The 23047-nt window shown below is 45.3% G+C and overlaps 1 protein-coding gene across 8 annotated transcripts in view; it reads right to left on the bottom strand.

Moving 5' to 3' along the window:
* ptprua (protein tyrosine phosphatase receptor type Ua) overlaps window positions 1-23047 on the bottom strand; it is a 219305-nt gene that overhangs the window by 27271 nt on the left and 168987 nt on the right. For 2 of the 8 annotated variants that reach the window (XM_076011676.1, XM_076011680.1), the window contains exons 14-21: window positions 17844-17982; window positions 15149-15178; window positions 14470-14630; window positions 13370-13557; window positions 8269-8341; window positions 7125-7201; window positions 4361-4378; window positions 301-337 (exon numbers count right to left, since the gene is read on the bottom strand). In XM_076011676.1, coding sequence (XP_075867791.1) covers window positions 301-337; window positions 4361-4378; window positions 7125-7201; window positions 8269-8341; window positions 13370-13557; window positions 14470-14630; window positions 15149-15178; window positions 17844-17982 — 723 coding nt within the window. The remainder of the gene's footprint in view (window positions 1-300; window positions 338-4360; window positions 4379-7124; window positions 7202-8268; window positions 8342-13369; window positions 13558-14469; window positions 14631-15148; window positions 15179-17843; window positions 17983-23047) is intronic. The other 6 variants (XM_076011677.1, XM_076011682.1, XM_076011679.1 and 3 more) reach the window with 5 other exon arrangements.

Raw genomic sequence — 23047 nt, 5'->3', positions numbered from 1 at the left:
GATATCCTGGTTTGCTAAGCTCAGTGGATGGAAAATTTACGGTTATTCAGGCCTCCGGTATCACCAGAATTTGAAACACGTCGCAGCTAGCACGAGCACTGGCGCTAGCAGCCAATACAACGAAGGGGAGTCGCCCACCCGAACGTTGATTAAAATGCAATTAATTAATTAATTAATTAATTGCAAAGGCTGTAATCACTTTTATTGATTTTCTTCATCAAGTCCCACCACTCATTATTGTTATAGTTGTTGCCATTATTATCATCATTGACCAGTGGCGGCAGGGTGTCTCACACTCACCTTGAGTGGCGATGAAGTGGTTGGATCGCTGGTAACCCTGCGATAGAGACAGAGCGGAGAAGGAGAAAGAGAAGGGGGGGGTGGAGAGAGTTAATGATTAGGAAAAGTCCAGGATAAAGTCATAGCCGGGGACCGTCCGCCCTCTTTCTCCTCTTTCACCACGGAATCATCTCTTATTCAATCTCAGCACTGGGTTTGACATCAGCGCTCTGCTTCTCTCTCTCTCTCTCTCTGTCTGAACGCTGCCCCCTCCAGTCAAATCGAAAAAAAAAAAGCCTAATCTGCAGCTGCGCTGTCGGCTCATGACACTCTTCTCAAAAGTACATTAGCATTAGCGTCGAGCCGGGGCCCAGACTTCTGTTGCCATGTTTGAGCTGCGGCTCTTTGCCTGGGAGAGGATGGTACTTGAATTAAAATGTGTGGAGAGATGGCATTAATTCAACTTTTTTTTCTTTTTTACTTTCCTTCCCCCTCCTCAACTCTGTCTGTCTCTGAGCCAGGTCATTACATGCACGCTGAAGGGAGCCGCGGCACTTTTCAAAGGCCGGCCCAGCCGGCTGGCTGGCTGGCTGGCTGGCTGGCTGGCTGGCCAGCGGTGCTCTGCATGCAGCAGTGCAGCCGGGAACCCGGGCTGATCAAAGGGAGATTGACAAGTGAAGGATCTTCAGCCCTCTGAGTAATTCAGCCTGAGTGACACTGACTGATCTGGCCCGCCTCCTTTTTTTCTCCAGGCTCTCACTTTGGCCGTGAGTGCAGGTATAATGCTGCGCGCCATGCGGGAGGCTATTAGGGGGCCGTCCCGCACACCCAACTCAGGTCAGAGCCGAGCGCTGAATGCAAAAGCAGCCCGTGGTGATGAAGAGGCCGGGATCCCGGGCCTGCGTGCGGCTCTGCCACATTCCACGCACATACATTCCACAGCTGTCATGCCACAACAAGGGGGAAGTTTTCAGGAGGTGGAAGACCGCAGGGACCCCTGACTTCCACCCTCCCGCTGCCCATTTCCCACAAGCGCAAGCTTCCCCAGGGTTCCCCGGGCCGGACAGTTTCCTGTCCGTCACACCAGCGCGCTTACGTCTTCCATAAGCAGGCAGGTGGGGGAAAAAAAATAAACAACAAAAAAATAAAATAAAAATAAAAATACAGAGCGACGTGAACTCACAGTGGAGCCAAATGAAAAATATGCAGCAACAACAACATTGACGACAGGAGAAAACATGCAGTCTTTTGAGACATGGAGGGATTTTTTTTTCCATGTGGAAAAAAAACAACAACACATACACACACACACAAAATAAAAGCGGCACGCCAATTTTCTTTTGTTCCGACGAGTTTGAATTCCTCCCAATAGAACCCGTGGCCCACCCTATGCAGAAATATAAGTCAACACTAACCACTGCGCCGATGTATTATGTAGGTATTGTATATCCAGCGGCACTTTCTCTATAAATCATCTTGGAAGCGTGCAGCAGGACTTTAAAAGGAAATTCTTTGGTTTCCTCGCCGGGAAATAAATGACTTTGGGGTCCTGCAAACCCTCGACAATCTAGTCCAGCCTATAAATAGTCGAGTCAAAAATTCATACAACTGAGAGGCTGCGTTAGAAGCTGGCTTCTTAAAATGAACTTGAGTTCATTAAAGCGAGCGTTAAACTCAGACATGAGGAAAAAGTAGAGTAGCGTTTATTATAGGATGGACGCTAACGCTTACATAGCGGTGGTTTTGTTCTTGCTATTTTACTGAAGATTAGTTTCTTGGACCAACACAAACAAATACAAAAAAAAAAAGCCACGACATGTTGTCATCGCGTCTTTGCCATTTACAGTATCATATCAAGCTTTTAAATGTATTCAACACAACGTTGTGTTTACTTGTTCTTTGCATTTTTTTCGCCAGCTAGCACCCTAACAACCAGCTTCACACTATGACCGTTTCACTAAATTCACTGGAAAGTGAGTATTAATACTATTAACAGCATTGTTTGCTCTGTATCTATTCACAAATGTAGCAAAAAATAAAAATACACGAGTTGTACACTTTGAAAATGCTTTCAGGAGATTGCTAACGGCTAAATTTCAAACTGAGTTTCTTTCGGGTGAACTGCGGCACCGGTATCAACAGGTTACAGAAAAAGAAAAAAAAAGAACAGCGGTTTTCTGGCAAGTTTAGTGTCTGGAATTCTGAAGCACAACTTTGAGCAGTCAATTATAATCTCGTAACAGTGCTGACCTTTAAGCTAACGGAGAGCTACAGCCGCGCATTAACTGCCACACAGTCTAATTTTATAAAACCCTGGTGAGCTGGAGGTGGAACTGCTCCTTTTGATTGCCGGAGGCAAGAGATAATGGGGAATGTAACTTCTGGGCAAGCTAGCTTTCTTACAGGCAGGTAAAATATAAAATAAAACACCCTCTGTGGGAGAAATATCAAGCTAACTAGCGCAGCACGGCTATGTCGCCTGGTCTAACAGCCTCGCCACGCCACCCTTCTTGTCGTCACATAATCCTAATAATAATTTCCCATTTGCAGGACAAAGCTACCGTCTTGCCTTATAGTTTAATCATCTTCTCTGCAGTGCTGCCTCAAAACTGAGCACTGACAAAATGTCTGTGATTAGGCAACCAGGCCAATGTTTCTTTTGGACTCTTTAACTTTCAGTTGGGCATTGACTGCAAAGACGGCCGCGCTAATGTTCATTAAAAAGTGAGTCGACTCAATGTAGAAATTGGACAATGTGTCAGAGTACCTTAAGCATCATTAATTCCGACTCTGATATCTTTCATTCCCCTCATCTTGTGACAACGTGCGTCTCAGAAAATAGCCCCTCTGACAGACGCTGCGCACTGGGTGGCTCGTTTCCCAGAATGGAAGCCACGGGAGGTGGTCTCGGCGAAAAACTGTACATCAATTTCGATTCAGATAGTTTTGGGCAGTTACTGCTCAACTTGAAAAAAAGGGGGACTGATAACTGTGGGTTATGTTGACTTCAAATCTTTAGCACAAAAAACATTTTCACTAATCATACAAAGGCAGCCAAATTAGCAGAGAGATTAAACACTGGAAGCCTTGCACTGTCAACACTACCGGTCAAAAGTTCAGACTTTAATGTCTTTTCTTTCAATCTCATGATTTATGAACATGGCAGTTTCTCACTGAAGGCATCAAAACTACGCATGAACACACATGGAATTTATGGAGGAAACAATAAAAGTGTCAAATAACTCAAACACAATTTATATTGAAATTCTTCAAAATAGCCACCTTTCATTTATTTTTTTAACGTGTTTTTCTTTGTATGATTATGTCTACATATATAACTTGCTCATATATTTGATTTCTTCAGTATCTATCAAGGTTGTAAAGATTAAAAAAAAAAAAAAAAAAATGCATGAGAAGGTTTGTCCAAGCTTTTGACTGGTAGTGTAATTGCTTCCTTTCCCTCGCTGTCCAATTCCAATGGTCTACTATTGTGTAATATAATGTAATCTACTCTTGGAGTTTGTTGGATGCTTCGCTTTTCTAATCTGCTTCATTCTCGAAAAAAAAAAAAAAATAAAAAAAAAATCTATTTCCCAAACGACGTAGCATTAGCAGACTTTAATTGCCTCGACTTTTAAAACGTGCCCTTTATTCTGACAAAAATCCTACAGGGCTTAAGCGAGAGCTCAAGTTCCGCACTCGAGCAACTGCTGCTTCGCACCCCCCCCTTCCCCTCCCCCTCCCCCGACCCCCGGATTGCAGGAGGACAGAGAGACGAGCGCGCTCGGGTCTGAATTACAAATAAATAAATAAAACCACACCAAATCTGGAGTGGGCGGAGAGGCGGCAGAAAGCCAGACAGGCTCAGCAGCAGCTCGGAGCAGAACATGTGGGAAAAGGTTTGCACTGGTGCACACGGCGGGCACGGGGCAGCACGAGGGTGAGGTTGGGGGTGGGGGTGGGGGGATTGGAGGGGGGCGCAGGGGGGGTGTAGTGGGAGCGGGAGGAGGGGGGGGCGGGGTCAGCGTGGGAAAAAAAAAAAAAAAGCAGAAAGGAAGGAGAAGAGAAGCAATGTACTTACTTCCCTGTTTATCCGAATCTAAGAAAAAGCCCAAAGGTTGAGAGCGGGGGGAGGGGAGGGGGAGGGGATGGGGGAATGGGTGAGGGTTGGGGGGGGGGGGGGTGACGGAAGTCAGAGAAAGAGAGAGAAAGAGGGAAAGGTGGGGTGGGGGGAAACAAGAGCTAGTTACTGTAATTAAAGAGCAGGAGAAGTAGTGGGTAATGAAATGGCAAAGAGAGCAGCTCGCCTCGGGGACCTGTGGAGAGATTAATGTTTCAAAGCCTTCAATTCCCATGTTTGTATGCAAATGATAACACTTGATAACAGCGGGCTGTGCAACTCAATCTTCACATCTTGGGAAAAAAAAGAAAAAAGAAAAAAAAAAATCAAAAACAACAACACGTCGACATTGCTCTGACAAATTGGCCCCGTGATCAAAAACGCTTGTGGTAAACACTTCAGTGCAAGACTACCCCAAAACAACTGACTGCAAGTCATCCGCGCATGGGGGAAACTGTGAGCCAACAGTGTCGGAGTTGGACCGGGAGTAGGTTGGGGTATTTGTGTACGACTGTCAGGAGTCTGTGTGTATTTATTAGAATTGGCAGGGAGCCAGGAGGTTATTTGTTGGTTTAAAACAAACAACATGTTTTTGTTTACAGAGCCATTAAAATATAATGAGGTTGAACTTAATATATTATTAAAAGCAAAAATAATATTTTTAATTCCGGGGCGCGGACCTGGGACCTTTCTGTGTGGAGTTTGCGTGTTCTCCCTGTGTCTGCGTGGGTTCTCTCCGGGTTCTCCGGCTTCCTCCCACACTCCAAAAACATGCATGTGAGGCCAATTGAACGTTCTAAATTGTCCGTAGGTGTGCATGTGAGTGTGAATGGTTGTTTGTCTCTATGTGGCCCTGCGATGAACTGGCGACTTGTCCAGGGTGTCACCCTGCCTTCGCCCTAAGACAGCTGGGAGAGGCTCCAGCAGACCCCCGTGACCCTGAATAGGAATAAGCGGGTATAGAAGATGAATGAATGAATGAATATTTTTAATTCGTAGGTTTATTATCAAGAATTAAAATGTATGCATATGTTATATATTAAAATTTCAATGTTTTTTTTTTTTTTTTTTTTTTTACATTTTTACTTTAGAGAAAGAAAAATCAAATATCATTATGAGCATAAAGTTCTCCAAGACATACAGTATCACCTGGTGACACTGGAATCCAATTAAGCACCCGGTTTGCTGGATTTGCATTGTCACAAAATCTGACACATTCTGTATTAAATCTCTGGTTATGTTGTTATTTCTTGCTGTGGTAACGATGAGCAGCGAAGGTTGTCGCAACATACCTGCACCCGTCAAAGCTGTGCTAATGGTAATCTTGCATTATCAGAGATTAAAGGGGATATTTTTCACTTTTTTCTACCTTTTTTCCTGTCCACTTGGCCAATTTGAAAACTGTCTGCAGAGTACACACAAGACCATGTAGATGGAAAAGTGAAATACAGCCACCACTGCCCATTTTCTGCACACTGTATGTCTCCAAGCATTTTTTCTACACTTCCAACAGTGTGTTGATCTCGCATGCATCCCAATCCCATCCCAGCAGAGTGAGGATGACGCAACTGACTCCCCGTTAGCCTCTTCGCAAACCCACTGAATATCTCAAGAAATAGCTTTTTTATTATTTTTTTTTATTTTATTTACTGTTCAATAATTGTTACATTTGTCTAGAACTACCAACTAACGTGTTGATAATCATGGACATTTTTGTGTCTTAGTTAATGTATGCTGCCTCATATTTTCTGACTTGAGTTGGCCAATTCTAAAGCTTTTTTTTGCAGCAGTTTTCTTCTACAGCTGGGCTGTTTATTTGCTCCTTCGGTGTCTTTGTCACAAACCCGTCCATTTTGCACAACCTACACTAACTTGAGGAGCAAATCACCCTAAATAATTGCGCAAATCAGCATGTCACACGACACAGTGAACTAAGTTTTTGGCTGGCCTCTTTCCTATCATCCTTCCTTCCTTCCTTCATTCCTTCCTTCCTTCGCTGCAACCTTGGAAGCTGGGGTGAAGGTTCTTGCCGTGACCTTAAGGTGGCGCCATTACCACGGTGGTGGTGGCGGTTAACGTCTCAAAGGGGTTTCTCGGAGCGCTGGCGCTAAAGCAGCCGCTCAGAGGTCACTGAAGGGGATCAATGTGCCGCTTTCAAGCAGCCACACTGCCCACGCCCGCTGACTCAGGCACCCTCGGCCGCTCCGGCCGGTCGCCTGTTGTCATGGCACAAACGATAATGGACAGAAATGACGACATGACGAGAACGCAGAAGAAGAGGGATGGAAAATTATGGCCCCTTTGTGTCTCTGAAATTAGTTCTATCTCGTCTCAAGGTCTGACAGGAGCGAGCGCTGGTGCCGAGGTGAGATCAGGTTGGATTTCTCACACTATGTCCGATTCGGGTGACTCGACGACCCGGCGATTCCTGAGCTGAAAGCGCTCTGGCTCTGGATCTCTGAAGTTCTGAAGTCGCCCAGATAAAAATCGCCCGACTGTGAAGCCTGCACATTTTTAGCTACACAATGCTACGACGTGGGCGCAGGAACAAAAAAAAAACAAAAAAAAAAAACCACAGTCGGATCTGAGTTAAAAGAGCTCAGTCAGATCCAGGCTGTATATGTGTGTGTGTGTGTGCAGACACTTCAAACCCCAGTACAGTAATGGCAAAACAACTGGCGTGAAGCCCAGCAGAAGCCAATGCAGAGGGGCCCATGGGACTTACGTCGATGTAGTTGGCGTTGACATAATCAGAGCTGGGGTCGGCCAGCAGAGAGTGGAGCTTGACACGATGTCGGTCATCTGAATGGCAAACAGGCAGTTATATTATTATTCATTTATTTTTTTTTTTTGACATGGGTTCAAACATAGATACAGTACATAAAAAGACAGCGTGTAGAATAAAAGCGAGAAGAAATGTGTGTAGTACGTGACCAAAGTCCCCTGATGACAAACTTCTTTGGCTTTGATTTGAAAATCAATGAAATGGAGGTTTTCTTTTCCTTTAAATCAAGAGTGAAAATAACGCTGGAAACGCGACGCATTGTAAGCGAGATCCTGTCTTTGCGCTCAAATGAGGACGTTGAACATGCCCAAGCAAGACAGCGATTGCTTGGGTTCATGTCACAAACGGTCTTTTTTCCTTTTCTTTAACTTGAAGACGTGTTGGGCAGCTTGTAAGCAAATTTAAATGCGCTCATGAAAAGAAAAAGTATATTTCGCCCTCTGTTTACAGCCAGCTATAAAAGCTTGTCTCCGAATCTGCCCTTTATGACATCACAAAGTTCAATTTCTTTTGAGGAACTGTGTTTTTAGCACAAGTTCCTGAGAAAGTGAGTCAGCCAAGTCACCTTACAGAGAGGCTTTTGAGTCACAATGTCTCTACAATTCCATACGATTCAAATGAATTATATATTTCTTAACACTCTTGAACATACTTACACTAAGCCTCAGTGCTCTTCTGATGCCTGGTTAGGCGGGACTACGTGCTATGACGATCGCATTTCTTCCATCAGCATCAAGCTGTGCCTTGTGTTCAGGCAATGTTCAGTCTTACGTTTTACAACAGCTCTGGTCTGTGCGTGTGAGTGTGTGTGTGGGTGTGTGGGTGTGCGCACGTGCGTGCAATCAGCAATTAAAAACAACAACAACAACAATCAATTTCTTAAGCCATATTAAACTAGTCGTGCTTTCATTACACTTCACAACCACTCATTTGGGAGTAATAATAATCATAAAGTGGCCTCGGCGAGCTTGTCAGGCGGCAGCGTTGTGGAATTGAAATGCATTTCACGGTGCATGCATGGGAAGCTGTGCGCACAAAGTAGTAAAGACCCTCCCCCAAACCAATCTGAAGTGGAAGCACTTACGGCTCAGCAGACTGTCGTGTCTTCCTTTGGTCTTGTCCTTCTTTTTGGTGCCATCCCAGCCATCGAAAAAACTCTGCAAAAATGACAAATCGTGAGTTTAGTGAAAAACGAAATTAAAAAAATGAAATCAGCGGGGTGCTTCCCGGCGGAAATAACCGAGATTTGCGCGAGTCACTTTACTATAGTGGCATCGCTGCCAAGTCATCAACAGACATCTGCCGTGACACGGCGGAACGACTGACTGCCGGAGTCCTTCTAACAACTCTTGGACGCGGCGAGACGCCTTCCAGAAGCAGGCAGTTTTTTTTTTTTTTAACTGTTAAACAGCTGCGTTGTGCGACAGCTGTTGATGACAGCCATCCTCGAAATCGACTGTAGCGCCTGAGATGAGTCGCTGAATGAGCAATCGATACTGGGAGCGAAGACGGGGAGGGAGGAGGGGAGGGGAGGGGAAAGAAAAGAGCAGAAATATTCAGCAGTTGCAGCCTGATCTCCCGGCTCCTTCGCATCTGGTTGCGAGAGTTTCTCATCTGCGACCAACCGACAGTCTCTGAGTGAGTTAGGGTCCAAATTGGAACACCCCCCAGGACGACCTGGCCAAGTCTCACACAGCAAGCTGATCAGGAGATTAGGCCTGGCGCTGGAACCTGCTCAGGTAATACCATATCTAATCCTGTTTAACAAGTCCGCCTACCTCTGGGCACCTTAGTGGAGCTTTTATTATTTAATTATTTTCATTATTAACATTTTTTTTGAAAATCCATTTGATGTTAACAGTCCTGCGACAAGCTCTTCAAAGGTCCAGTGTGTAAAATTTGGCTTAATGTAAGATTTTTAGATCTGTAAAAGCTTATTATGCTGCCCATATAAAAGTGCGTATTCACAGTACAATTAAAGTAATTCGGCTTTCCGACCTTGAGAACGGCTTTTATATGTGTATAAGAATATACATATATAAAGTTAGCTGCAATATGAACCAAAATATTTGTAAGGAAGCCTGGTGTGGACAATCCAGCCCGCCTGACCGCACAAATAAAACCAACGAAGAAGAAGTCGGACGAGGTGGATCTAGGCCACCGTGGTTCACTGGCGAGCTCAGGAGTAAAGGTATGGAGTCCCAAAAGGGACTTAAATGAAAGAGTGCTGCTATCTAAAATGTAACCAATTGATGTCTTAAAAATCACCAAATATTGCACATTCAACCTTTAAACCAAGCAAGCAAGCATGAAAGATTTGCAAATTTCAAACATTTTTGATGTGTTGATGGTGAGAGCCACTTCATTTTTACGCATGTGCAGAATGTAAAGATTAATCGACATGCAAGTGTGCCCACACACATACACATAAAACACATCCAGAAGGGCCATTTGGTGTTTTGTGACCATGTTAGCCAGTTTGCCAGCTCCATCATCGCCAGTGTCAGCAAGGTATTAGACATCATTCCTTCAGTAAAAGCACCGGCCTGAGATGTATTCTTCAAATTGTTAAGCTGCCAGCATGTCTCCCTCGTTGTTCCTTAAAGATGCAGTCAATTAATTTTTCAAATTCTGTGAAATGCTTTCACAGAATGGGCAGAGACTTGCAACTGTCTAATTATCTTGGTTTATCCTAGGATTTAACCACTGCAACTGCAAAGCTAAGAGGGATGACGGTTTATCCAAGTGTGTTAAGTTCAGGGATTTCGATCTGGAAGAGGCCAGACTGTTTGTTTATTATTATTATTATTATTATTATTATTATTATTATTATTATTATTAGTCACAAATGTTCCTGAAAGTGTGTTGCTACAAGTTGTACTTGGGTTTTTCTGATTTCTCCAACTGATTTAGAGATCTGAAACTTCCAATTATTTTCAGTAAACGCCGTAATTATATTTGCGCAAGTCAAGCCTCTGGCCTTTTAATAATGCAAGTCCAATATTGATGCTGTTTTAATTCTGGTCTACGCAGACTGGATATCTCTCTGTGTTCCCCAGCGAGGCGCCGATCAGCGGAGAGCTGGAAGTGGAATATTCGAGCTGTCGGGGGGCTTTTTTAGGCCAAACATGGCTGCCTGCTGTGGTCGTAAACACTCAATTAGAGACAAAAATAAACACAATGGCTTTTAGGGAACTGCATGAAAAGGAGGATTTTTTTTTGTGTGTGTGTCTCTGTTTGTTTTTTTTGTTTTTTGGAAATGCTGATGTGTTGTTGTGTTATGATGAGTTCAGCTTGGTTTGAAGGCCCAGTGTATGAGATCCAGCACCATCTAGTGGTAAGCAGAGATGTTGAAAAAGGTTGTCACATCACTCCTTGTTGTCTGATTTCCAATTTGATCTCACATCTTTTGCCGAACCAGATTGGGTGACTGTGTTAAAGCAACCAAATCATTTCCTTCTCTCCGAGTTCTCCGGCTTCCTCTTGCAGTCTCACATGCAAGTGAGGCACTTTGGGAACACTGAACTGGCTATTGGTGTGAGTGGGAGTTTGACTGGTTCTTTGTCTTTCAATGTGGCCCAGCGATAAGCTGGCAACTTGTCCAGGGTGTGACCCTGCCTTCGCCCTCTGACAGCTGGGATGGACTCCGGCGAAGCCCTTGTGACCCTGAGTGCAGGAGGAGGCGGGTATAGAAAATGTATGAATGGAAGAATAAATAAATAAAATCACAAAAAAAACCCTGAGGAGCACATGCAAGTTCCTGCTACACTGCAGATATATGGCAAAACATCTGCCACCCCCCTCCTTACAAATGGACCTCCTCCATATGCAAATATCAAAGATCCTGATTAGCAAATGAAAGCATACAACTTATCCATTTTTCATCCATTTTTAACAAAAAAATCACGGACTTCCAATCCAATTCCAAGCAAACAGTTTGCATCGATAGGCCGTTTTTCCAACAAGAGTCCAACAGCGACAGATGCTGGCTTGCACGTGCACGACCCCGCACAACACGCCACCCACACCGAGGTGCCCGAGTCCCTTCCCCCGGGCCGCCCACAACGCCTCGTGACGCCCCTGATCAATGCCGGCAGCCCGACCCTGTGGGAAATAAGGGTTATGAAGTCTGACAGTGGCGTGCGCGCTGCTCCCCCTTCATCTTGTTTATTTCTCCAGGCGATGGGAAGTCGGGTCGCGGAGTGAGAAAGCAGGCCGATATATTGATTTTTTTTTTTTTCGAGGGGGTGGGGGTGGGGGTTTGTTAGCTCACCCACAGGGATCTTAATGAATCAAAATGGGCATCTGGCTCCTTGTAGGTGTATGTGCACGGGGAGCCTCTCGCCACTGGTTCATATCACAGGGAGGCCGAAAGTTGCTTCTCTCATAAAACGTAATTAGCTCGGTGGATCTTTGCCATCTCCGGAAAAGCAAATAAGGTCAAGAGGATTCTACTGTTCCTTGTCAATGCGGAACACTTGATTCAAACCTCTCGCGGTGGCTTCTACAAAACAAAGTCTTTGCTTTTCATTCACAAAACGTTGGGGGCGGGGGGTTCAGATGTTCATTTCAGAATTCACCTATAATGCACTATAGTCTTTAGAGCGGCGTTTCTCAACGGGTGGGTTGCGACCCAAAAGCAGGTTGCTGAGCTGTTTTGATTGGATGACGTCTTCGTAGGCAGTTTCCCTTTATTTATTAAAATGATTCTAAAATATAAATATTTATGGAGAAAATGTTGGACATTTATTTTGCAGGAAAGACAATTAAATTCAACAATTTTAATCATTTATTTACTAAATATGATAGAAAAGCTTCTGTTGCTTCTGTGCGACTGTTCACTGTTCCTGTGCTGGCGTAGCATGCGGCTCTCTGACATGTCGCTCAACTGCAAAAATCACAGATATCTCAGTCCTCCTCATCCTGCTGTTCACACTCATCATCATCTGTTCACTCAACACCATCAGTGCAAGACGACGGCCGAACAAAAAGGTCACATGACGCGGCCAATGTTGAAGTGCGACTCGGATCTTCGCCGGCTGGAAAACTTCTGTCACTCTTTTTCTGCGACTTTCCTGCCTTCAATGTTCCGTCGCCGGAGCCTGAACTAAATGTTCTCTCAAGTTGAGGTTGTGAGGAAGGGCCCCCGAGGTTATGGATTCAAAAGTTGCATTAAAACTGCGTGACCTTTTCGACGTGCTCTCAAAACGAATAAAAAAAAAACAAAAACGGGGCTTGACGTGTTTGGCGGCATCGTCTTTGTATGCCGTCGCTGCCGCCGGTGTCGACTGGGCGACGCATTTTTTGGTGCAGCCATTTTGAACTCATTCTACAGGCTTTTTGTGCATTTTGCTTTCCGTTTATCTGCGCTTTGTTAGTGCCACAAATGAGCCGAGGCGGTTGTTGAGGCAACGCGGGCAGGGGGAGGAGGAAGCGTTTCTGAAGTTTGCTGCTCAGTTGAAAGGCAGTAATTCAGCAGCTGTCAGGAGGAACGCTGCTTTAATAAGCCATTATGGGTGGCTTTTGTCGAACAACACATAAATTGTCAAACATCATAATGACCGGAACCGGAATGGCAGAACAGCGCTCAAGCACCTCCGAGCTGTTACTCTGGTAACACGCGATTGCATGTCGCATAAAACTTGTGTGGAAGATGCGCTCGCTTGACAGGCTAATTTGTCTGTTTTACAACAGCCGTGCGAGACTGCGCTGCGCTTTCGAAAGGGAGTGGCTCGATGATTGGTGGTGTTGTTGTTTTCGCCTCGGGGAGAGCCGTGTGTCATTTTTATTTCTCCACGTCAGAGAATACTGTAACTCCGGACGCTTGAAGGCAGCGCGAGCCCACTGTGATGCACCGGCGCTCAAAGGTTTGGGGTCACCGACTCGTTTCGACACTGAACTCCATCGTAGCCAGGTTCGTGAAATACCGATCTCGAAAGCTCCGTGACCATGATGAGTGCACGGAAATCGGTCAAGATGAACCTCACGAGTACGGGAACATTTTAGTGTTGAGTGAAAACCATTTCCAATCTCTAATTAAAAGTGGTTGAGATAATTCCAAGTGTGCAAAATACACTAAAGAGTCTAAAATATAAAACACAATGCTTTATTTACTCTTTTGTGGCTTAGCACACACAACTAAGAGTGATTATAATACGAAGCTAATACCGTCGCCTCCCACTCACCTCGTACTCCTGTTTGAAGCCGTACCCCTCGGCGGTTTTCATCTGATTGATGTGCTGGAGGAGGTCGGCCACTCTGACGGCGGGGTGAAGCTGGCCAGTGTGATAGGGGGAGCTCTTCCTGCGACAGTGGCGGTGCGGCGAGCCGCCCAGCAGGCTGCTGGACTCGTTGACGGAGCTGCGCTGCTCAGCTGGTCAACGGCGAACACACACACACACACACACAAACACACACACACACACACACACACACACAAACAAACACACAAACACAGTGTCGGCTCTCTTTTGATATATACGTAAACTGCACTAATATTTCTGGATTGAACTCCATTAGTCACAATATTATAATACAATATTATACACATCTTGTAAAAAGTTGTATAAACCAATACTCCTGAATGCTTTGAAATCATTATGAGTGCATGGAAATCAGTCAAGTTGTGCTTAACAAGGATGGGAACACGTTAGTGTTGAATGAAAACCAGTTCCAATGTCTAATTAAAAGTGACTGAGAGATTTCTAAGTGTGCAAGATTTTTTCATTCACGTGACTCACAAAACGTTGAGGGCATTTGGCTTTCAAATACAATTCCAGCCTTTATAGTGGTGTTTCCCAACTGGTGGGTCGCGACCCAAAAGTGGGTTGCGGAGCTGTTTTGTTCGGATTGCGGCTTAGTGGGCAGTTTCCCTTTAATATTAGATTTTTTTTTCCTCTTAAATGAACAGACTTGGCTCATCCGGCGAACACGCAATGCAAGGTTCAGGAGTTGCGACTGACACGAACTCAGCTCTCTTTTGATCCATGTAAACTCCACTGCAAAGTTCTCAGCTTCGAGGAGAAGGGAGGAAGAAAAACAACATTTTTCGCAGCGGCACGGGAGGGGGGGTTCTGACTGGCACCATGGAATATTTAAACAGACAACACACTTGCAGGAGAACCCTCAGCAGAGAGCACCTTATGGCCGGGCTGGTCGGAACAGATTGGGTAACACTGCGAGATGCGAGCGCGGCTGAAGGTCAGAGGAGGAGGTGGGCACCGTCTCTCCAGGTCGCTCCCCTCACAAGAGAGGGCCCCCATATGTTCCCCACCCGCCGCCTTACTTCGTGAGTTGCAGCCGTGGGCGTCCATGAAGGAGTGGGCCATCCTCTCGTCCTGCTGGAGAGTGCTCTGCTCCGTCATGCTGCAGTCGATGGAGCTCAGCTTGCGACTCTTCTCCTGCCTGTAGGACATGGCCGCCTTGTTTATTGCCACTTTTTTCCTACTGTAGGGATGCAGCGAGAGAGAGAGAGAGAGAGAGAGAGAGAGAGAGAGCAGGAGAGAGAGAGGACAGGAAGAGAACAGGAGGCAGGAAGCAATAAGAGACAGGAGAGGACAGCGGAGGAAAAAAAGGGAAGGGGGGGCAGAATGAGAGAAAGGCAGGCAAAGAGATAAGGGGAGAAATTGGGCCGAGGTGGGGAAATATAAAAGGCTACAAGATCGAAACTGGACAAAGGGCGGGCAGGGGGGAGGGGGTTGGGGTGGGAGGCGGGGGAGTTGCGATCAGGTGATAGCAGCGGGAGCAGCGGGGGGGTTGGCGGCGGGGTCCTGGAGGAGGTGATGGGGCAAAAGAAGAGGCGGAAGTGATGGAATGGCGGAGGACTGGGAGGAGGTAGCGATGCTGATAGCCACATGAGCGTTGATGCTGGGGTGGGGGGGCAGGCAAGGAAGGGAGATGGGGTCCAGGATGGTGGTGGTGGTGGAAGGGGGTTGAGAGGTTGGGTGGAGTGAGGAGTAACTTACGGGTAGTAAGGGTAAGAATAGAAGTCCCTTCTGATTAGCATGAGGGAGGAGTAGAGGGCAGAGAGACAGAGAGAGAGTGGGGAGAAAAAAAAATAGAGAGGTGACCATGGCGTATCAACGGTTGATGAGGATGCTCGCCGCAGCTGGAATGTTTTGGCAAAGCCGTCATGATGCGTGGTGATCCGAGCGGGAACAGTGAGGAGAAGCCGGAACATCGAAAACCTGCCTGTGCTATAAAGTCAAGATACTTTGCACACCTAGCATTTTTTTTTTTATCATAGTATATATGTATATACATACGTACATACATACATACACATATTGCATATCTGCACATGCAGAGTAATAAAAGCGAAACGGAAGAAAACACAACTTAATTTGACAGTGGGATCAAGATTAAAAGGCCTCGCACGGCAGCGCCTGCATGACATTATTTAGCTCACTCAATTTTGAACCCAGCAGCCGAACTTCAACATGCATTTCATGAATTTCATCCATTGGCCGGAGTGCCAAAACATCATAAATAAAATGCACGAGCTGATTTAAAGTGGAGTGGTTGTTTTGGCACTCGTGCTCGCGGAAATACATAATGCATGGAGTGCGTATTGTGAGGCAGTAACTGAAAATAAAAAGGCCCCAGGATGGTATTTGAGCAAAGGTCCGGGAGCTGAATTGTTAAAATTCATCTCAGTATTCTTGTGTCTGACATTCCCTTGTTGTGATAAAGTAAACACGAGTGCGTCCACATGTAACACACCTGACGCATCAGAGGGAATGTTGACGGATACAGTATAACTCAGATACACTTTATGCATTCATGTGGAGTGCTGGGAGAAAAAAGAGGAGCGGTAGATTTAAACATTGTCTATATTTTAAAAGTGATTGGATGGACTTGATGTTGATGTTCAATCATATTTGATAAACAACAGTGCTTGGATGTGGATCATCACAGTGAGGCGAGTCGTGAAAGCAAAAAGCAAAACCAGCAGGGAGGAAAGTGGCAACATCAAAAGCATATTTTCTACAGGGTAAAACCTTCAGTGTGTTTTGGCTTGTTTTTACGTTCAATACAAAAACACTGCTGGGTCCCGCCAAAGCAGTAATAAGCTAGGCCTTGGTCCCTTTATTTGTTTCCTTCTGCAAAACAGAACAAACTCTTCAGATTGGAGCCTGGCACCATGGAGGTATGAGATGAAACCTCAGTGATTCACTCTGGTTGCAAGGACACGAATAAAGAGCATCTGCTAATTAAGCCAACATGAATAAATCAAGCTGTTGCTTTTTTCCCCCAAAACAGTCAATAGAGCAGGAGCCTTTTAACCATATATAGATATACAGTCTGGCACTTTATGCATCCGTACGGTGACTGGCGGCTCCCGTTCTCCCGTGAGGCTGTCTACTCCCTATTGTGCCTGCGAGATTGGCCCGCTGAATCTTATCAGTCACTGCCTTCCTCCAGACATCCCATTCATTCCTCCATCCATTCTCGGAGAGAAAATTCCTCAGGCTTAAGAGTTCCTTTCAGCGCGGGGAGGGAGGGGAAAAAAAAGAAGAAGAAGCAAAAACAACCCTCCTAACCAATTACTAGCCCATCCACTGGCACCTCACAGCTGCTCGCCTCATGTAATTGAGTGGGCAATGGAATAACATGCCCCTTGATGAAATATTTCACACTCAGATGAGTGCCTCCGCCGCTACCCGGCGAGCGGAGGAAGAATACACTGCAGGTGCGATGGGTGACAGAGGTAATTTTGCAGGTGGAAAGCAGCCAGAGGTTTGCCGGCGCCAGGCGGCTACATTTGAATGTGCTCAGCTGAGGCACAGACCTTGAAATTAAAAGATGAGATGAAACAAAAACTGGGGAGGGGGGGGGCGTGAAAGGAGAAGAGAAAAAAGGTTGGCTGCGGCAGCAGAGGCAGAGTTAAAGGATTAATGCTGTGCCGTCTAACCAGCTCCGGTTGCTGGACTTCACACTTATCGTCCAAATGCTTTCCTCAGTCGGCCCAATATGGTGCGGCTGGTCAACTAAGAACAATAACCCCTCAAATACTGCTGGAAGAGCTACGAAACTTGGGCAAGATTGGCCTTCTCTCTAATGCACCTGTGCAACTCACTGCAGTGGGATCAGATCGCCCCAAACAGGAAATGAAATGTGCGCAACGTTGGAAAAACTTCAAAATGCGGCAGAGTTTCAAGGATTTTTGACTATTAAAGAGGACAGTCACAAGGAATTTGACAGGACAACCGACTTTACCAGGGACCTAACTATTCAACAGTTAAAATCACTTAACTCTTTAGTATCTAACCTACAAAGCTATCAAAGCCAAAAAAATAAGAAATAGTAAAATGTACCTGCTGACCAAAAGCTGTTTTATACCTTCAAATGATTCATGATTGTTGTTGCATCAAAAGCAAATTGTGACTTGTGCCCTGGTGACGTGGAGTTTGCCTGCTCTCCAGGTACACTGGCTCCCTCCCAAAGACATGCACTTCCAGTTACTTGTCATCACTAAATTAACCAAAAGTGACCATGGCTGATTGTGTATTTCTGCAACTTGTCCACCTTGTCCACCACTCCCTTCCCCCCTAGGATAGCTGGGATGGGTACCAACCAGGACCCTGTGTGCAGGGCAAGCGAGTGATAGAAAAATGGGTGGATGGACTTTCAGGAGGTCATTTGTTTCGAATGGCTTACCCCTTCTTGACTATGAAGACGACCGCCCCCAGGAGCAGGATGAGCACCACCAGACCGCCGACGCACGCGCCCAGTATCAGGCCCATGTCCTCGGCGTGCTGCGACACCTCCAGCGCGTGCTTGGAATCCTTACAGGCAGCTGGACAATGGAAAAAAAGTTGGGGAAGCAGAGGGAGGGCGACACAGTGAGATCAAATCTAAAGCAGTGCGTAGTTGTCACAGATGCTACCTGGACGTAAACACAATGTTCATGTTAAAGTTAATATTGCTGACTCCAGAAAGCGTTTCCAAAATAACTACTAGCTGGTAGTGGTACTAGTCGCTGACTGTATAAAAAGATTGGGATACACCACCATAACCTTGAAGCCATTTCTGATGGATGCATCATTACCACCCGTGCCTCAGGATGCAGTTTCATGTCACGCCCAGGACGCAATTTGACCTCAGCGTCACCTTCCGTGATGACCTGGTTTGGGTCTTTTACACTTTTCCATCATGGGTTACCAATGAGGTAGGTAATTGGATAGGCATTTAAATGTTCTATTTTTTCTTTCTTCCTATATCCCTGTCATTCCCTGCTTCCTGTTCCGTTCTTCTCTCCCTCCACCGTAACCCTGAAGCCATTCTAACGGATGCATCATCACCACTCAGCTCAGGTATACACGCTTCATTTAAGAGATTGTTTGACCTCGTCCTATAACAGAACTTATCATTATTACTGCTATCATTACTGGCAGCGCAGACTGTAGCTGCTGTAGTGGCCCAGTCATGCGTCCGTGTAACTTCTCATTGCAGGTGCAAGAAACTCTGTGAATTTGCTCCCATCCTTTGTGGAACTGGGCTCCACTTTTTCCACACTTTCAAACAACATTGTTTGATTGAGCTCCCCCCCCCCCCCCCCCCCCACACACACACACACACACACCCCCGACAAAGGCACCCAGACGGGTTTACGAGAGTGAAAACTCTCTCCAAACGCCGTGAGAGGAAGTGTCAACTCTCGTCACCGCGCCGGTTGCAGCATTTTATAACGCAACTCGAAAAGCGACGGCCTCTGTTTCTTTTTTCGGAGAGAGCAGACGGATGCGTCACCCCCCCTCCCACCCATATGCTGCGGTCCCGCTCCGTATCGGCTCCACCGGCTCGCCGAGAGCGGGAAATCTTTCCTCTCCATGAATCATCTTGGGCTCCCTGCGGCGCGTCACCAGAAGGTGAAACATTGCCATTGAGCACAAATATATGAAAGGAGCGATTTCTCCCAGCATTTGGCTGCATGCTCTTCATTAAAGAGATGATAGGAAAACAAAAAAACAAAAAAAATAAATACTCTACACGGGGAGAATCGCGTCAGGTTCACGAGGGCGGTCAAGGGCGCCCCCTTTAATTTTAACGAAGCAACAACGCCTCGCTCGGGGAGCAACTGCCTTCGTCTGTGATTAGAGCGGTGGAACAAGAAGCCCTGGCTGCCAGGGAATTCTATTGCTGCCGGCGGACAACGCAGCTCGACAGATTTTACCATAATCACACAAATCGCGCTTGCTGAGTCATTCCTCTTTTTTGGGGCCATATTTAGCGAGCAGCCATCACAGTTAATTACACTGCACCAAACAAATCCCCGAGCAGCGGCTTGCGCGGAGAAGCAGCGCAAGGTGGGAGAGGTAATCGGCTACGCCGGCGTTTTAATCATAATTCATTATTTATCTGCGGTTTATCAGGCAACACGCGGGGTATACATTGATTGCGGAGGAAATGGGACTTGGGGAGGAGCGGCGTTGTCTATAATGAGGAAGATTCTGTACGGAGTCCCTGAGAAACAGTGTCACAACAAGGTTTTTTTCGACTTTAAGTTCTGGGGGAAAAACAACTAATTTATTACGTAAAGCTTTTGTCCTCATGCGACCACTGAATTCATGATGTTGGATCATTGGTTGGAACTATATTGAACTGATTTGACTGCACTAATAAGTACTAATGTAAAGTACTTCCATTCGAGAGACACGTTCTTGATTATATATGTACACACACACACACATATATGTATGTGTGTATGTATTTACAGTATGTATGTATACATATATGTATATATATGTATGTATATATATATATATATATATATATATATATATATATATATATATATATATATATATATATGTATATATATATAGACAGAGAGAGAGAGAGATAGTGTGTGCATATATACAATATGCATAAATATATAAATATTTTAATCAAATTATTCACTCTATATACGTCTAGTGCAGCGGAATTAACATACATTTTCTCTAAACCAGTGACATGAACTTTTCCATTGGCTTGTTTCTAGTGGGCAAACATCAACAAACTTTCTAGAAATCCGCCACATTAAAAACTTATGGGGGGGAAGTTGCGAGAGGTCCTTTAATTTTTCATCAGGCTCTGCCCGATTGGGAACAAAAATGGCACCTCGGAGCCCACGGCAATAAATTAATTCAGCGATACATGTTTCAATATATATATAAAGAAAAGAACATATTTAAAGAAATACTCCAACTCCAACCCTTTCTCTTTTGAATTTGCTCCAACTATTTTAACAAAACTGTTTTTTAAGACTTTCACTTTCCAGAAAGATCTTCTTCGTGCGTCGACTCAAAATGTGAAACGCGAACTCTGCAAATGCATCCATACCCGACATGGACAAAACACTTTAAACGCGTCTGACCGAGCGTCGTCGGGGGGGGCTTCCTTCATCAGCCTTGACGCTGGTTGAACAACGTTGACAACAATTCCCGCGACCCCTCGCTGCTTATCCATTTTGTTTCATTTTTTTCACTGCGAGGCCGCCGGCAGCACAATCTACATGTTGTGCATTTAATATTTATACACCCTGCGTCGCCCCACGCTTTTTCGGTAAATATGGAGAAAGGCATGTTGCAAATTACGACACAAATTTCATTTCATTTTTCTCTTCCTCTTCCCCGGACGGTGCTTTTGAAAAAGCTGGATGCCGAGTGCGTCGAGTTTTTCCCCGCAAACGGAGACGCCGCGAAACAAAAGTGCTGTCTTGCGGCAGAATCATTCCGGCTGATTTGATGTATAATGCGCTCTGACGGTTCCACAGTGTCAGATGTAATGTTGGACATGTTCCACCGGGGGGGCTACAAACAAATCGGCAAACAAACAAAAAAAATAAAATGAGTCAGTGCGTGTATGGGACAATAGGGGGAAAAAAAACTGTCAAAGGCGACCTCGGTGCCAACACAGAGGGAACGAGGGGTAACATCGTGTAACATCCACCTCCACCAAGGTCTGCCTGCCACATTCGTAACCACGGAAACGCTCACAAAATACAATGAATAAATAAATGAATAAAAACAAATGAATAAAGCCTGCTGAAATATGCCCAAAGTCGACCTCCTACCCATTTCTGGCCTCGCTGCCAGGTGACAGCGAGGCCGGCATTGCACTAGAGGTGGCTAAGAGTTCCGGGATCCAATTTAACTGCCACCTTTTCTGAAGAAACACTCCAGATCTGAGACGTAATTCAGTGGAGGGGAGAGAAGAGCAGAGAAGAGAAGCGAAGGGAAGGGAGCGTAACCCTCTGACACCCCTTCTTGTTTGAACGGAGAGGCTTCCATCTGTGTGCGTGCGTGCGCATGTGTGTGGGCGAGTGCGCGAGTCCGTCAAGCAAACACTCCTGGTCGCCCTGTCCTCTCAAAAGGGGCACAGGAAGTGCATGAGAGAGAGAGAGAGAGAGAGAGAGAGAGAGAGAGAGAGAGAGGGAGAGAGAGGGGATACAATTCAGGCGTTCTGGATTTCAAAGGCGTCTGAGCCCCGAGAGGAGCCAAGCAAAATGTCAGGCGTCGGCGATACGGCCAGGAAGACAATGGGAACACGGAGGCACGTCCCCCGCCCCCTCATCCCCGCCCAACTTCCCCCCTGGTCGCCTGAGGAAGAGAACACCGAGTCGGCGTCAGAATCTCCTAAACAGCCGCCTGATCCGAGATCACCGCCGACGTGTCTGGTTGTCTGCTGTTGTGCCTCCAACGGACAGCAGGGGCACAGAGGTTTGAGCTTCCAGAGATTTTACACTTTCCACCTTACAGCGCTTCACTTTTCAAAGTTTTTCTTTTTTTTTTACTTTTTCAGCACGGCAGGCGACACCGAAGTGGGCTTTTTGGAATCTAGGTTCCAGAGGTTGGAAGGTTGTTGGTTTGATCCCCAAACACTGCAGACAAACTGTCAAAGGACCCGTGCGTAAGACAGGAAACCCTGAATAATTTGACATACTGTGACACAACTTTAGAAATATGTAGACCTCTTTGAGTACAACCTCACAGAAAACGTGTGCCCGTGCAATATGTGCATATATGCGCAGCATGTGGTCAGAAAACTGCTGAACTCTGTCGGGATTTTCCAAGCTTGTTGACAACTAAACATGGTATGCTGGGGGCACCAGCCCAGTGGTTGAAAGGTTGCCAGTTTGAAACCCAATATCCATTGCCATTGTATGATACTGTCGATTTGAGGGTCTCAGACAAAAGTCTGGGCGAAGCATCCAAACAAGTTCACAAAATAAAAGCCATAATAAATATATATATATATATATATATATATATATATATATATATATATATATATATATATATATATATATACATATATATTATTTGGATGTAACTGCAAAACAGGTACGAGTACTTTGAGAAACTACTAATTGAGATGAATTTGATCAATTCAAACTTGAGCCATGAACTACCACCACACTGTGGCTGGTGGCTTCTGGTAATATTTACTGATCCTCATAAACTCTTCTGGAATGTCACAAATGAAGAGAATTCCAACCAATGGATGCTTATGCTAATCACAGCCTCCATTAGCTGGTACAGATAACACACATATTTGCTCTGTATTGTCAACATGTTGTCTTTATACAATATTAAATATAGTATTTCTTTTCTATAAACTAAATGTCAGACATACTAAGCAATGCGTTTCCTAAAAAGGTCATATTTTTAAAAGCAGGTTTTCAGGTCTGGGTAATATTAAAATATCTGCCTTTATGAAAACTTTTTGCCATGAAGGTTGTCTTTTTGCCAGCTTCTCTTTTTAGTACAATTATTTTAAAAAGTAACAGAGGGACTTAAATGGTTTTCACAAGAGACACTGTGTGTGTTCAAATGTTGGGCAGTCACTTCCATTTTGGAAGTCAACAAAATCTAGAG

The sequence above is a fragment of the Nelusetta ayraudi genome, unplaced genomic scaffold, assembly GCF_046127955.1.
Source record: "Nelusetta ayraudi isolate G7.1 ecotype Tasmania unplaced genomic scaffold, CSIRO-AGI_Nayr_v1 ptg000135l, whole genome shotgun sequence".
Classification (NCBI taxonomy): Eukaryota; Metazoa; Chordata; class Actinopteri; order Tetraodontiformes; family Monacanthidae; genus Nelusetta; species Nelusetta ayraudi.
The sequence above is the reverse complement of the archived record's forward strand: the minus strand, read 5'-3'. Positions and strand labels throughout refer to the sequence as shown.